The sequence below is a fragment of the Silene latifolia genome, chromosome 2, assembly GCF_048544455.1.
Source record: "Silene latifolia isolate original U9 population chromosome 2, ASM4854445v1, whole genome shotgun sequence".
Classification (NCBI taxonomy): Eukaryota; Viridiplantae; Streptophyta; class Magnoliopsida; order Caryophyllales; family Caryophyllaceae; genus Silene; species Silene latifolia.
This window is the reverse complement of record NC_133527.1, coordinates 155,004,104-155,018,920: the sequence shown is the minus strand read 5'-3', so window position 1 is coordinate 155,018,920 and position 14,817 is coordinate 155,004,104. Positions and strand designations below refer to the sequence as shown.

General features: G+C 38.0%; 2 protein-coding genes and 1 non-coding gene across 3 annotated transcripts; 2 read left to right on the top strand and 1 right to left on the bottom strand.

Annotated features, from left to right (window-relative positions):
• The first annotated feature begins 302 nt into the window (after nucleotides 1-302).
• Nucleotides 303-409, top strand: LOC141645223 (small nucleolar RNA R71). The gene has a single exon (XR_012544807.1). It is a non-coding gene; the product is annotated as a small nucleolar RNA R71 (small nucleolar RNA).
• Nucleotides 410-9,887: 9,478 nt separating this feature from the next.
• On the top strand, nucleotides 9,888-12,354 carry LOC141643159 (uncharacterized). The gene is made up of 4 exons (XM_074452198.1): nucleotides 9,888-10,216; nucleotides 10,696-10,927; nucleotides 11,046-11,112; nucleotides 11,690-12,354. Exons 2-4 carry the CDS (start codon nucleotides 10,755-10,757, stop codon nucleotides 12,005-12,007), a joined length of 558 nt encoding a protein of 185 aa, XP_074308299.1. The 5' UTR covers nucleotides 9,888-10,216; nucleotides 10,696-10,754; the 3' UTR covers nucleotides 12,008-12,354.
• An 865-nt stretch (nucleotides 12,355-13,219) lies between these two features.
• LOC141643157 (ribulose bisphosphate carboxylase small subunit, chloroplastic-like) lies at nucleotides 13,220-14,594 on the bottom strand. Its single transcript, XM_074452197.1, has 3 exons — nucleotides 14,312-14,594; nucleotides 13,760-13,894; nucleotides 13,220-13,625 (listed from the first exon to the last, which is right to left on the bottom strand). Exons 1-3 carry the CDS (start codon nucleotides 14,483-14,485, stop codon nucleotides 13,404-13,406), a joined length of 531 nt encoding a protein of 176 aa, XP_074308298.1. The 5' UTR covers nucleotides 14,486-14,594; the 3' UTR covers nucleotides 13,220-13,403.
• Nucleotides 14,595-14,817: the final 223 nt, after the last annotated feature.

The window sequence follows — 14,817 nt, the reverse complement described above, 5'->3', positions numbered from 1 at the left end:
CTTGTTGTACCAAAGCATGGACTGTCTGCTGTTTACCCAAAGATTGGGTAGTCTTTAGCTCTGCAATTTGTGTAGTCAATGCCTCTAATTGAGCTGCAACGGCGCCATCTAAAATACCCCCTCTTGTAATACCTCTGGGGTTACCATACTCAGCAGTGTGAGTAGCTATCTCATCGATCAATTGCTAAGCATTGGCATCAGTAGTGTTGTTTTTAAACCTCCCATTAGCAGAAGAATCAAGTAAGGCTATATGGTCGTCATACAGCCCATTATAAAACTGATTGCATAGAAACCAGATCTGGAAACCATGATGGGGAACCGAGCGGACTAGTCTCTTGAAGCGAACCCATGCCTCATTGAGGTCTTCACTGGGGCCCTGTTTAAAACTCATGATTTGGCTTCTAAGAGCATTTGTCTTCTGTGGTGGAAAATACCTCTTGTAGAATGCAAGAGCGAGTGTATTCCAGTCAGTAATAGCATTTGCTTCCATGTCCAAATCACGCAACCACTCTGCAGCACCATCTCGCAGAGAAAAAGGGAATACAACTTGTTTTACTTGGTCCTGCGTTACCCCGGCAGTCAAAGGGATTGAGCAACAGTATGTAACGAACTTCTCCATATGTTTGGCACTATCCTCAGTAGCTGCTCCTCCAAACATGTTTCGTTCTACCAGGTTAATATAGGACGGACGGATCTCAAAGGTACCATTATCGGTGGTTTGCAACTTGAATCCCTTAGGAATGGATGCAAGGGTGGGTTCTGAATGGCTTGCTAATGTGGCCATGATCGTAGTAGGGGCAGAAGTAGAGGTGTCTTTCTCTAAAGACGGATTTTCTGCAATGACAGCGGCATAGGCAGCGTCAAGCGTACTCAAGTGTTCGGCTTGATGGATTTCTCTCCAAAAGTTTCGTTTAGCTCGGAAAGTCTTTTCTGGTTCAGAGTCGAATGGTATGAGCTCGGACCTGTGAGACCTGGGCATAAACAAACACTAAAGAAAAGAATAAGAGCCGTCTCAAGGAACTAAAGTTCCCTGAGACAAGACAAACTAAAATAAACAAATAGAAATTGTTGCCTCCCCGGCAACGGCGCCAAAATTTGATGAGGCTGTCGCAACCTATCAAAAATAAACCAACTGGTCTCTAACTAATATAGCTAGGGAAGTCGGGATCGTATCCACTGGGAGGCTTTTAGTGTTCTACTTGTGAAATTAAGTCTATCTAGGTAACCAAAAGGGGTTTGTTTGATTTATAATCTAAAATAAAGCAATAAAATAAAAGGGTTTAAAGAGAGAAATTAAGTCGAGAAAAATATAAGAGAAAGGAGCTAGGATCGTCGGTTCACCATGAATTGTCGCGGGTCTAAGGTAGGGTCATAGGTCAGTCTCAATTACGAGTCTAAAAGCCGGTGAAAAAGTCCTTTCGGATCACTATTCACCCTAAAATGCGTCCACCGGGCTCTCGCAACTTACTAGGGCACTCTAATGTTTACAACAGGTCTAATCCTTACCAGGCTTTCGATCTTAGGTCAGGATTTACCAAATCAAATAACCAATTGTGGCCTTTAATTAACTATTCGTATATTTAATGTTGCAATTAACAATAAAGACTAATAAAATTGATTAACCTAATCACCTAATTAATAACCCTTAACTTTTCATGGATCCCCTAAATCCTAGCAAGAGATTTAGCTACTCATGTTAAAATCGATAACAATAATTAAAGTAGATGATAATAAAAAGGATTCATAATTAAATTGATCGGAAGAGAAATAAACATAAACTAGAACTAAATTGAACGCAAGAGAAATAAATAAAACTAGATAAGAAGAACGAAAGAGGAGATTAAATTAATTACCTAAATAAATCCGAGTACCAGCAAAGTAGAGAGGAGAATTCAATCTAGATCTAAAAGTTTGAGAAGGTTTATACGTGGTAATGTTTCTAACTGTCTGCTTGCATAAAATAAGTGTGAAAAGTGTAACCTAATTAAAAGATTACCCGAGCTTTTATACCAAGCCCAAATAAAAGAAATAAGGTAAACATAAGAAATCGCCTATCCGTGTAGAGTTGGTCGATCGACATAGATAGGAGTGTCGATCGACAGAGTAGTAAACACTCCAAAAACAAAACTCCTATGTCTAACGACAATGTCTAACGACATATGTGTTATTGTCGATCGACATAGGTAGAGTGTCGATCGACACCATGTATAGAAGTCAATCGACAAGGCAATGGGTGTCGATAGACTTAGCTGAAATCTCTCCAACACAATCTCCCTGTGTCGATTGACTATGTCTATCGACATATAGGCCTCTGTCTATCGACATATAGCACTCTGTCTATCGACATAGAAGAGTTAGTCAATAGACAACGTCAAAATCTTCAACATTCAAGGAGTCTGTGTTGTTTGGACAATGTCTAAAGACATATGTAACTGATTGTCGATAGACATAAGAGGCATGTCGCTAGACAGCCTGTATAAAACTTTAATCCTTCTCTCCCAAGATCGTCTAAGCTTCTCTCTTGTTCCATTACCGAACGAATTTGGCTTCTAAATGCATAAATGAGTCTCAAACCTGCAAGAGATATGAAACACACCCAAGTAGCAAATACGGGAGGAAATAGAATGAAATAATCAAATAAACTCATAAAAATGCGTGCCAAGCAAGTGAATAAACGCATACAAAAGGCACGCATCAACACATTTTCCTCCTGCCGTACCTTTTCCCTGCGCATTATTGCATACAACTGAAGTAATATCGCATTGTTGCCGTTTATTTGATGACTTAATTAAATTAGTTAAAATTGAATTAAGAATCTTTTACTGTATAGCCTTATGCTGAAACCTGTTCTGAGCAATCTCGTACCGGGGTGTCTTATTGCCCGCGCCTTATTCGGCTAGCCTTTCCGTTTGCTGTATTGTTATGGTTTAGTATAATGACCCATTCTCCTTTAGCCATTTTTATTCCCTGCGCATTGTATAGCCTCCAGCGTAAACCTTATCGGAGCTATCTCATATTGGGCTGCTTAATTGGCTGCACATTATATAGCGTGGCTTGCCGTATGCCATATTGTTATGGTTCAGTATAATGACACTTTTTTCTCCCACCATTTTTTCCCCTCATTTCAACACTCACAGACTGTTTCTGAATGATTTCTACTGAAATTGCTACCTCATAATATAAAAAAACACGTATTTTAATGGATCATTTTGCTTATGTACATCGTATTCCATAGCCAAGTAAGGGAATAAGGCTTTATTTTTTGGAGGATTACGGGTAGACTCGTTTGTGTTTGCAAATGGGGTTTGCTTTAGAGAGACTGTAGCTTGTAGGTGCCCCAAGTAGATCAGGTAGCCATAAAGCAGTAACATCTTAATTCCTAAATGACCTTTTGTTTAAAACCATTGAATTATTTGCCAAATTTTATGGGTAAAAAAAAGTTTTAAGGCATAATTTACATCTAGTAGCGACGAAACAACTTCCAACCATTCTTCATATTTTCTATAACCTTTACCGACAAGCTTCACTTTACCACACCCCGTATATAAAAGTGTGCAAGGGGAATTTAATGGTGTGCATTTTTTGGCAAAAATTGGTGGGATGGATAGTTCAACATTTCTTGTCTTTTTGTGGTCTTGTCTTTTTGTGGTGTAATTGGGCCTAGGTTGTTGGCCTTGTATATTGTTTTACAATGGCCTTGAATATTGTTTGACAATCCACAAACATTTAGCTTTGTTTTTTGGGCCTGTCATGACTCTTATCGGGGTGCTTTATTGGCCGCGCATGGTTCGGCGTGACTTTCCATATGATGTATTGTTATGGGTCGCTATAATGACACATTTTCCTCCCGCCGTTCCTTTTCCCTGCGCATTGTTGCATACAACTGAAGTAATATTGCATTGTTGCCGTTTATTTGATGACTTAATGAAATTAATTAAAATTGAATTAAGAATCGTTTATTGTATAGCCTTATGCTGAAACCTGTTCCGAGCAATCTTGTACCGGGGTGCCTTATTGCCCGCGCCTTATTCGGCTAGCCTTTCCGTTTGCTGTATTGTTATGGTTTAGTATAATGACCCCTTCTCCTTCAGCCACTTTTATTCCCTGCGATTTGTATAGCCTCCTGCGTAAACCTTATCAGAGCTATCTCATATTGGGCTGCTTAATTGGCCGCACATTATATAGCGTGGCTTGCCGTATGCCGTATTGTTATGGTTCGGTATAATGACACTTTTTCCTCCCACCATTTTTTCCCCTCATTTCAACACTCACAGACTGTTTCTGAATGATTTCTACATAAAATTGTGTTGGTAATTGCATCTACTGTGTGCACGATTGCTACCTCATAATATAAAAAAAACACGTAGTTTAGCAGCTCATTTTGCTTATGTACATCGTATTCCATAGCCAAGTATGGGAATAAGGCTTTATTTTTTGGAAGATTATGGGTAGGCTCGTTTGTGTTTGCAAATGGGGTTTGCTTTAGAGAGACTGTAGCTTGTAGGTCCTCCAAGTAGATCAGGTAACCATAAAGCAGTGACATCTTAATTCCTAAATGACCATTTGTTTTAAACCATTGAATTATTTGTCAAATTTTATGGGTAAAAAAAAGTTTTAAGGCATAATTTACATCTAGTAGCGAAGAAACAACTTCCAACCATTCTTCATATTTTCTACAACCTTTACCGACAAGCTTCACTTCACCACATGCACCAACAACACCGACGACACCTCCTTTTCCAACCCAGCTTTGCTAATCTTTCTGTGTGGGCATGGCTCCAGCTTTGGAAATTCTAAAAACTATAAGAAAACTCTACTTAAAAATGAGAAAAAGGATTGTACATCAGATGTACTACCTCATACTTAATGACTTTTTGAGATTTTGAGTATTTTTTCTGAGTTCTATAGAGTGTATAAATTACATTTTAGTTTTATGATGTCAAAAATCAAATTTTTCTGAGCTTATATGTAAATTTTTTGAGTTATAATGTGATTTATTGAGATTAATGTTTAAGTAAACGAACTCAAAAACTTTATAATAAAACTCAAAATTTTTAAATTAAAACTCAAAAACTCTATCTTAATGCTCAAAAACTATACCATCTGATGTACTACATCAGATGTATAATCCACTTACTGCTTAAAAAATGGAATTTATTAAATATGTCGAATTTCGTTTTCATTCGTGTATCAATTAAAAGAGGCAATCGTAATCAGGATGTCATGTTTTACGACTAATCATAGAGAGATTAGACATAAGAAGAGGTAGAGAGATGAGGACTAGAAAAGGAGACATGGAGGATGAGAAGAGGGAGGAGGATGGGGATTAGAAGGCGACATCAAAAAGAAGGGGAAAAAAAGAGAACAGTGGGAAGAAAAAGAGGAAGTGTTTAGGGGAGTAGGACAAATAGTAGGAGGAGAAGAGGAAGAAGGAGAATACAAATGGGGGAAGGGGAGAGGGATGGAGGTCGACAAAGAGAACACGGGGAAAGAATAGGATGCAGAGACAGGAAAATGAAGAATGTGAAGGATAAGAGAAAGGAAAAAGAGGAAGGGAGAGGGAGAGGGAGAGGGAGCAAGGGAGGAGAAAAAGGAATATATGGAGGAGTAGTACGGGAAAAGGTTGGAGGATTTGGAGGATTAATAATATGGGAGTGAGTGGAGGAGTGAAAATGGAAGGTATACAGGAGGATCAAGAGGAGAGGGATTGCGGTTGCGAAAGAGAGTAAGGTGAAAGAAGAGGCGAAGACGAAAATTGAAAGATGCGAACAATAAGAGGAAAGGGGAAGAGGAAGGAAGGGGGAGGAGGAGGACTAGAAAAATAGGAAGAGTAATATGAGAGCAAGTGGAGGAGGAGAAGAAATGAAGGATACATAAGAGGAGGATAGAGGAACATAATAGGTATATGAGAAGAAAGGGGAAAGGGAAGATGGAAGACAATGAGGTTGAAGAGGAGGGGGTGGTTTAGGATGTAGGGGCACTGGAGCTAAAAGAGGGAGAGAGAGTAAGAGGAGGTAGAGGGTGAGTAAGGTTGGGGGGAAGGAGGAGGAGGAGGAGGAGGAGGAGGAGGAGGAGGAGGAGGAGGAGAAGTAAGAAGCGCTGAGGAGAGAAGAGTGATTAGTATGAGAAGGAGGGGGAAGAGGAGGAGTGATATTACGTTATTTCACAAGCTACAACATAGTACTAATGTGTTATATAATCCATATAATTGTGTTATTTGACAATTAATCAGACGTAGTTATATTCGAATATTCATGCTCTTAACAAAGTTAAATACGAATTATTTATGAATGACTGTAATTTCTTTTTTGCAATCGATTCAACCATCAAAATACTATAGCAACAGTAGTTTCATTGTGATCAACACTCAACATGTACACACAGTGACACAACCGAACCAAATAAAGATACACTAATTAATATACAAATAAAACGTCAACAATCAAAATATCTTGGGGGACCGCGCACTCACGGGGAAGTGGGGGGGGGGAGGAATTGGGTGAAGAGAAGGATGAAGAGATCACGAGAGGAGGACAAGTAGTAGGGGATGAAGAGGAAGGCGAAGAATGCGGGTGTGGGGAAGGGAAAAGGGATGGAGGTTCAGCTAAAGAATAAGGGAAAAAAAAGAGAAGGATTGGAGAGGGAAAAATATAGAAGGATGCGGACGATAAGAGAAAAGAAAAAAGAGGTAGGGCAATGAGGAGATGTGGGAAGACATGAAGGAGTAGTACGAGGAAAAAAAGGAGTAATTTGACAAAAACTGGATAATGAGGGGGGATAGAAGATATAAAGGATGAGGATATGAGACATCTAAGGTACAGGGGAGGATGAAAGGGAAAGGGGAAGAGGAGGGAAATGATGATGAAAATGGGGTGATTTAGGATGTAGCGACGTTTTACAGAAAAAGGGGGGAGAAAAAAAGGATAACTGGGGAGAAGGGGAGAGAGAGATTGAGAAAGGTGGTGGAAGAGGGGGAGGAGGAGGAAGAGGAAGAGTGGGAAGGAGTAAGAGGAGAAGGACAAGTTATATGAGGAGAAAGGAGAGAGGGTGGTTGAGATACGAGAAAGAGAGAAAGAGGAGTATAAGGGAGAGGGCGAGTCATATACGAATTATTCTATAAATACTATCATAGTTTGAATAGCTAAGGATAACCACACTCTTAATGAATATAGCTGCTCAAAAATAGGATATAAACTATAAATCAAATTGAAAGCATAGAGCAAATTAACCATCTAAGCAAAAAGGCGGTTATAGTACAATATTAATACTCCCAACAAAGATAGATACTAGATCTTTACGTATGCTTGTCATCTTATTTGCAATCGATTCAACAATCACAACAATATAACACCAAAAAAAGATTTGCTGAAATCGCAACAAAAAGATATACAAACGCAAAACAAGTCAGGATACGTTAACATGCACATGAAACGTAAATAATTGAAATATCTTGGGGGACCGTGCGCAACGCGCAAGGTGCAACCAACTAGTTTAGAGAAAAGGGAAGATTACAATGAGGGTTTCGACTTTTTTGTCGTTTAAAGGGTTTGATTGTTAGCGGCAATAAGGTTGGTCGGAGAATAGTTCGACGGTCGTCGGTGTTTGGCCGGAGTACGTGGTGCAGGTAACACCCCCATCTACCAAAGTGCCTTACCAAGGCATACCTTAGCAAATAGAAGTGTTATCATCTCAGTTGTCCGAGATAAAATATATCAAATAGACCAATAAAAGAACGTTTAATTAAAGTAAACAAATGTTTAGACGTTTACAAGCCAAAATAACAAAATCAAAACTGAAATACAACTCCAATAAAAAGTGATCATCTAATGTTAACACGACAGCGGAAGCTAGCTAGACTCGGGCAATACTCCCATCCATCCCGCGAGAACCTCAACCAACCAAAACCTGCTAGACAACTGCTCATCATCCCCCAATGGATCACCGCAGGTTTTGAAACATGAAAAGAGGCCAGTCAACTGCACAATAAAATATGAACTACAACAACAACAATAAACCATTCAATTCAATACTGCAACAATACAATCCCCAACCTCTAAGTACATCATCTGAACCGCAACCCAGATCTGCCAGGTTACCCATCGCAATAGGTACCTACATCGCTAGTGGGAGACCGCAGCCTTGCCACCTAAGCCCCGCTCATCGTAACGAGCGCACCCAGATCATTAATGTGCACATTCCCCTTATGACGGGAGCCACAAGAGCCGAACATGGGGGTGAAGATCATCTCCCGCCAATGGCTCCACAATCAATATCAATAATGCCAATAACACCAAGTCACCACAATACTATCATAATAAGAAATCATACAACATCACATCACTTGAAAATAATCGTACAAAAGACCAAGTAGGGAAACCCTGCCTTATTCGCAAATCCGAAAAACAAACAATCAAGCGAGCTAGAACTGCTCCTCAACGAAATCGTCATCTAACAATGATAACCAAACCATACGAATCATAAACCATAACTAACCATCCCTTAGATCTCAAATCAACCCAAATTAGGGTTTTCTCAACTTAAAATAACAAATCAAAGAGAAAGCATAAAGAACACTTACTACTGCAATAGATACAGAAAACACGATGTAAAACTCTCAAAGATCACCCTAGGCCTTGGAAATGATGGAGATGATTAGAGAAACAGTAAAGTAGTTTAGGTTCTGTGAGAAATGTGTTTTAAAACTGATTAGGTTGCTTAACAAGTTTTTATACTTCTCTAGTAATTTTAATCAAAATCACGGAAATATAACCCGTCAGACCGGGTACTCGACCGAGTGCCTCACGTACTTGGTCGAGTGCACCCAAGGCATTAGCCTGCCTCAAAACAATCGACGACCCACTCGGTCGAGTACAACTTTACTCGACCAAGTTCACTATGCTCAAAAATCTGTGGTATTAAATGCAGGCTGTAGGCGGTCGTCGATTGTTGTTGGAGTGGTTGTACTGCGTGCAGATGGTGGTTGTGACTGCAACCACTTATGAAAACGGGATGATAAATCATAAAGAGACGATACGCTCATAATCATCATCATCATCATCATCAAGAACATCCATCTTCCTTCTAAACTAAATTAACCACTTCATAAATCTCCTTTACTTCATCATTGAGATTCTGTAAGAACGAGGTCATTCCTAAATTTCAATCAACATTTAATCAAATTTATCGCCGTCAACCACCATCGCTGGAGTACGTTGTTCATTTATTGGCGCGGTGGGTAGTTGCGGCTGGTGATTGGGATGGGACGAATGGAGAATGGGATGGTGTGTTCTTGTGTTTTTTTGGGCGTGCGAAATGAGAAGGGTATACTCGGAATAAGGGAAAAAACTGTGTAGGATTAAGTAAAATGGTTCCCCCTCCCCTTATTGTAATGCGACTAAGTGCGCGATTCGTTGAACCAAAAAAAAAAAAAAAAAAAAAAAAAAAAAAAAAAAAAGTAAAATGGTTCGCGGGATTTAGCATGTTCCTTTATTTTACTTTGATTGCGAGTGGACTTTCTTATTTAACACAATTACCCTTACTTTTGCCACTTTTCATTAAAATTTGTGTCAAACCCATGTTACCTTTAGCGTGGATGGAGTTGGAGTATTTTTAAGTTGTATTTTGACTGTAATACCTCCTTAACTTGTAAAATCCAACCCATATTTAACATTTTAACTCATCCCCTAATCTTATCCAACCCATACAATTCGACCACCTCCAAACTTGAAAACAATCTAAACAAAACTCACACAAAAATAGTCGTCCACACAAAATGCCTACAAAAACGCAAAAAGTAGGAGGAGATTAATTTGAACAATTAAACGCTCCCAATTTTCCTCATCCATAAAGTCAAACGCACCCAAAAAAAAAAAAAAAAAAAACAAACAAATTACTCCTATTTAATTATTTTTTTCCTTTTTAAAAAAATCCTTGTCAATGCCAGTTTCACACGGTCTAATCCAACTTAATATTATTTAATTTCCAACCACATAAATATCGTGACAGCAAATTCGGCAACTATCTAACAATCCCCCGACACTCATACGACGTCGTAACCCCTCCTCTTTACACTCTAACGACGTCGTAACATAAATTAGGTAGGTCATAATCTTCTTACTTGTATTCATCTTATAAATAACTCCTCATTTCCTCGGTTTTTCTTTCGCCATTTTCTTCCTCCCATTTCATTTCTACACCTTATATACTTATTTCCAAGGTATAATTATTTCTCTCTTTTTATTTTAATTTGTTCTAAATTTAGAATCAAATATTTCTTTTTTTTAAAAAAATTTTCCTACAAAAATTTTCTCTAGTTTAGATCTATGGTTTTGGGAATACAAGAAAGATTGAATCTTTCTTGCGTTTTTCCTAGATCTAGATAGTCTACAGCTTGATTTTAAGAAACCATGTTAGAACTTTTATTATTTCGATAACGGTGTACCTCGCAGTCAGATATAGTGATAGTCTGCAAACCATAAAAACGTAGAGAATCAAACAAGAATAAAAACTCGGATTTTTTTGTTGATTTCATTTTAAACTTTTGGAAAAATAAATATTTCCAAAATAGAAGCAAATAACAAAAAAAATAGTTTTTTTTTTTTGGTAAAGTTTTTGTGCTAGTTACTTTGATTATCATTATTCGATGAAATATTTGAGACTTTTTTAAAGATTTGGTGATTTGTTGTGTATAAACAGGCGTTCTCCTAAGGAAAACTGTGTAAAATAAAAAATACGGAGATAAAAAAATAAAAAAGATGAAGTGCGATATTCAGCAGAACGCCATGGTAGGAGGATGTGAAGAGATGAGAAACCCGGTCCAGGTTCCGGTTCAATCGTCGGGTCAAAAGGGTCCTGTCGTATGTCCGAAACCAAGACGGGTCGGGTTCTTGTCTGGCAATCTCACCATGTCACTTAGATGGCAAAAAAGGTATTTTTTTGATTGAATTATTTGTATCATGGGTATTTTATTTTTAAATTATTTGGTGTTTGATTTGATTTATGATGGATTTTGGCTGATGGGTTTGTGTTGATTTGGTATTTGGCAGCCAACAAGGTGAAATAAACGATGCGAAAGCTGGAGCTGAGCTTCTAGATCTAATTTTTATGAAAAAGGTATAAACTTTGACCTTTGTTCTTGTTAGATCTGATGATGTGTTGAGTAATCAGAATTCGCGGTGTTTGATTTTGTTTATTAATTATTACTTGTGGTGATTATTTGATTGATATCATGATAGATAGATTTCGATAGGAAATGGTTCATCTCCAATTCCTTTCTCTCCATTTACTTTCTCTCCATTTCATCTCACAATCTCTTTAAATAATAATTTCCCCTTTTACCCCGTATTTTCCTTTTATTTTTATGCGTAAATTTAGAACCGTTAGATGATGTCGAAATGCGATCTGGACCATTGATAAAAACTTCCCCCTTCATTTCTTTTTAGGAAATAGAGAGAAAATAGGCTCGTTTCGATAGGATTTCTTTTCTTTTCGTTTCGACATGGGATCCCGTAGATATCTATTGATTGAGTTTCTGATTGTGATGCGTTTTGCCCATGATTTCACACAAATTCTTACAACAGACTGTCTCCTACAATATTTTTTTTGGTGATACCACCCTATTTTACCGATTTAACCTCTGGCTTATTTTATACAACCCATATTAATTAATGTTTGCTCTTGTTAACTGCAGGAGGGTCATGGTGAAGATCAGTCATCTAGAGAGATAGCTTCATCACCACCATTTTTTTGTGGTACTCCACCTAGCAGAGTTTCTAACCCATTAGTCCATGATGCTCAATTTGGGGACGATAATCTGTCCCCTTTGTCAACTTTACAACCCGCTTCCTCCTCCACCTTGCCCTCTCCTTCGATGTCGCCATCTGCGATGAAGTCAGGATGTGTTAGGATGAAGTTCGGCCTAAACTCACCCGCAGTTAGAGTAGAAGGTTTTGATTTTGATCGTCTTAGTAGGGATCGCCAGAATTCAAGCGTCTCTGCCATGGCTTAGAAACATTCATTTGGAAACTGTATATACAGCTGAAGCTGCCATTGCTCCGATAGTGGTGCAGCAAAGTGAATCAATCAAGGTTGGGGATTTTGACGAAATTTGTTTTTGTAGAAAGGTTACCGTAAGCCGGTTCCGTCTTTTGCACTGTATATAGGATGTGGTTCTACTAGGAAGACCAGAGAAGACCCTCAGATGTGCTTTGGTATTTCTTTTGTATCATATGGTGAGAATTGAGAGGATTTGTAAGAGGTAATTGTGTATATAGAGAAGTGGCCTGGCCATGTAACTTATTGTGTAAATATATTCCCATTTTATAAAATCCAAAGCGGTTCTATTTTCATGCCTAATATCCCTTTTTAATGTTCGTACTGGTTTACTTCATCAGCATTCTCTTAATAGTGCGGGAGATTTGAACTTGCGACCTACCATCTACATTATCATTGGCTGAAGCCTAAAACATCCCCGGTTTCCTTTCTCTTGTATCTAATATGATTGTCATCAGATTATATGCATGCCAACTTTAATCATCTTTTTTCTTTGGATCCGACTTCCGAGTCGGATATGGTTATGCGAAGAGTTTTGTTGACATTGTTGAAATTAGTATCATTTGATTTGATTTGATTTGATTTGATTTGAATTTGATACCATTTGTCCGACGTATATGCAAGTGATAAATGCGGAGAATGCGGTAAATGCCTGAAATCCGATTTAAGAGTCAACCTTAGCAGGCTGTTTGTCTATGTCAAGGATCGTAATAATTTGTGATGTTCACGTCTTTAGATGATAGGGGACACAAACTTATAAAATGGTTGCATGTCCCCATCTATTATTATTATTATTATTATTATTATTATTATTATTATTATTCTTTTGATTTTGATTTTTGTTTTTCTATTGGACAGAATTTTGCGACATGGGTTTAATTAAGTGAGATGGACAGGTTTCTGTCATATGTATAAAACTGTTCCGCCCCACCCTTATTTAGTGAAGCGAGTGAACTTTTGCATACACATCATTTGTTGATGTACGAGTATCATATAAATAAAATTGATTCTAACTTTATAAGCATTGTGAAATAACCCGACTTGTAACCGTCCTATCCAAATTGACCCTGTGATTATGCACCCTAAACAGGTTTGATCTACGGACCCCGATGATCCTGATGTGGGCATTGTGAATTTGTGATCTCTAAATTGTGGAGCAACAAGATAGTAATATCAACAGAGTACAAATGCTCTTATATTACTACATTCAGTGGTAGATGCCAGAGATTACAGACTTGAAAATAGATTGGGACCAAATTTCCCAATAACGAAATACGAAAATGACATATATATTTATTGGAGAGATTAAATGAGGAGATTCAATACAAGTTGGTAGGGAATCATGATGAGCTTCAAGGCTTGTAGGCAATGAAACTGATGCACTGGACTTGGCGCACGTTATCAAACCCAATGATCCTGACGTGGGCATCAGGGTATGCCTTCTTGGCCTCCTCGACTTCAGCCGCCACTTGGGCAGCATCTGTGCAACCAAACATAGGGAGCTTCCACATTGTCCAGTAACGTCCGTCATAATATCCTGGGGACTTGTTGTTCTCACGGTACACAAATGCTGGCTGTTTTTCCAATTTCAATTTCAAACAAATTAAACACATTACGATTAGTGTAAAACTTAGGTAAGACGTTCTTACAGAGTAAATCGTAGAGCAATTGAGGACCTATTTCAAAATAACATTGCAATTCAACTTACCCCAACTTCGAATTCGATGCAAGGAACCCACCCCTTAACAAGAAGGTAGTTGATCTCCTTCAACAAGGATTCCTCAGATAGAGTTGGAAGGTATGAGAGGGTCTCAAACTTCTTCAAGTTACGTGGAGGCCATACCTACAAAATTTCATCATCTCGCAAATTTTAGTATTAAAGATTCTCGATCAAAGTTGAGAAAATTAAGCTAATTAAGGTAGTCCAAAATACTATGCAGTACGAGTACAGAATACTACAACATTATGAAAATAAGTTCATTTAAAAAATTGCGGCAGCAACAATGATCCTCGAGTCATAAATAAAATTGACGTTTTATATTGTTAAATTTGTCGTCTTTGAAAATTATGCATATAAGCCTATACTAATTTATAATTGGGTACGGATACTAGTTTGTCTAGTATAGTGGGGTCTTTGTAACCCTACTATGATTGCCGTTTTATATTGTTAAATTTGTCGTGTTTGAAAAAAACTAAAATAAATGACAACTAATTTAAAAACACGTCATTGTAACAATTCTGATACGCCATGGTTACATACTTGCATGCAGTTCACCCTTCCACCATTGCTAGCAAGAGATGTAATGTCAACATTGCTCTTCCTGCCAACAGGGAATGCGGAGGTGGACTTAAGACCAGTGAATGGAGCCACCATGTTGGCCTGAGCAGCCGAGCTGGCGGTTGCAACAGCGGCGTTTGACATCAAGGAAGCCATTTCTCTTCTCTTTATGCACTTTTTTTTTTTTAAGTTTTTTGTTCTTGTATGGATGAAGGTTTTGTTACGTTAAGTAATGCAATTTATAACATGAGAAGTAGGCCATCTTACATAGATGTATGGTGTTAAGTTTAATAAAAAGGGATATGGTTTGGGAAAATTTTGGCCTTTGGAATGGTGAGAGTGATATTGTGGGACCTTCCATATCTGCACAAAAAACCACATAAAGTTCCTGATTTATTTTGTTCACTCTTTTTATCAATTGGAAATATTTTTTCTTCTTAATTTGTGTGTTTCTTAACGTTTTGCTTGAATTTGTCAAGTGTACTGTG

Excerpts from the sequence above, each read along its gene's own strand:
- LOC141643159 (XM_074452198.1), top strand. The coding sequence starts at position 10,755 with ATGAAGTGCGATATTCAGCAGAACGCCATGGTAGGAGGATGTGAAGAG. Across the intron at positions 10,928-11,045 it reads TCACTTAGATGGCAAAAAAG|CCAACAAGGTGAAATAAACG; the intron begins GTATTTTTTTGA and ends GGTATTTGGCAG. Across the intron at positions 11,113-11,689 it reads ATCTAATTTTTATGAAAAAG|GAGGGTCATGGTGAAGATCA; the intron begins GTATAAACTTTG and ends TGTTAACTGCAG.
- LOC141643157 (XM_074452197.1), bottom strand. The coding sequence starts at position 14,485 with ATGGCTTCCTTGATGTCAAACGCCGCTGTTGCAACCGCCAGCTCGGCT. Across the intron at positions 13,895-14,311 it reads GAAGGGTGAACTGCATGCAA|GTATGGCCTCCACGTAACTT; the intron begins GTATGTAACCAT and ends GAAATTTTGTAG. Across the intron at positions 13,626-13,759 it reads GCATCGAATTCGAAGTTGGG|CCAGCATTTGTGTACCGTGA; the intron begins GTAAGTTGAATT and ends TTGGAAAAACAG.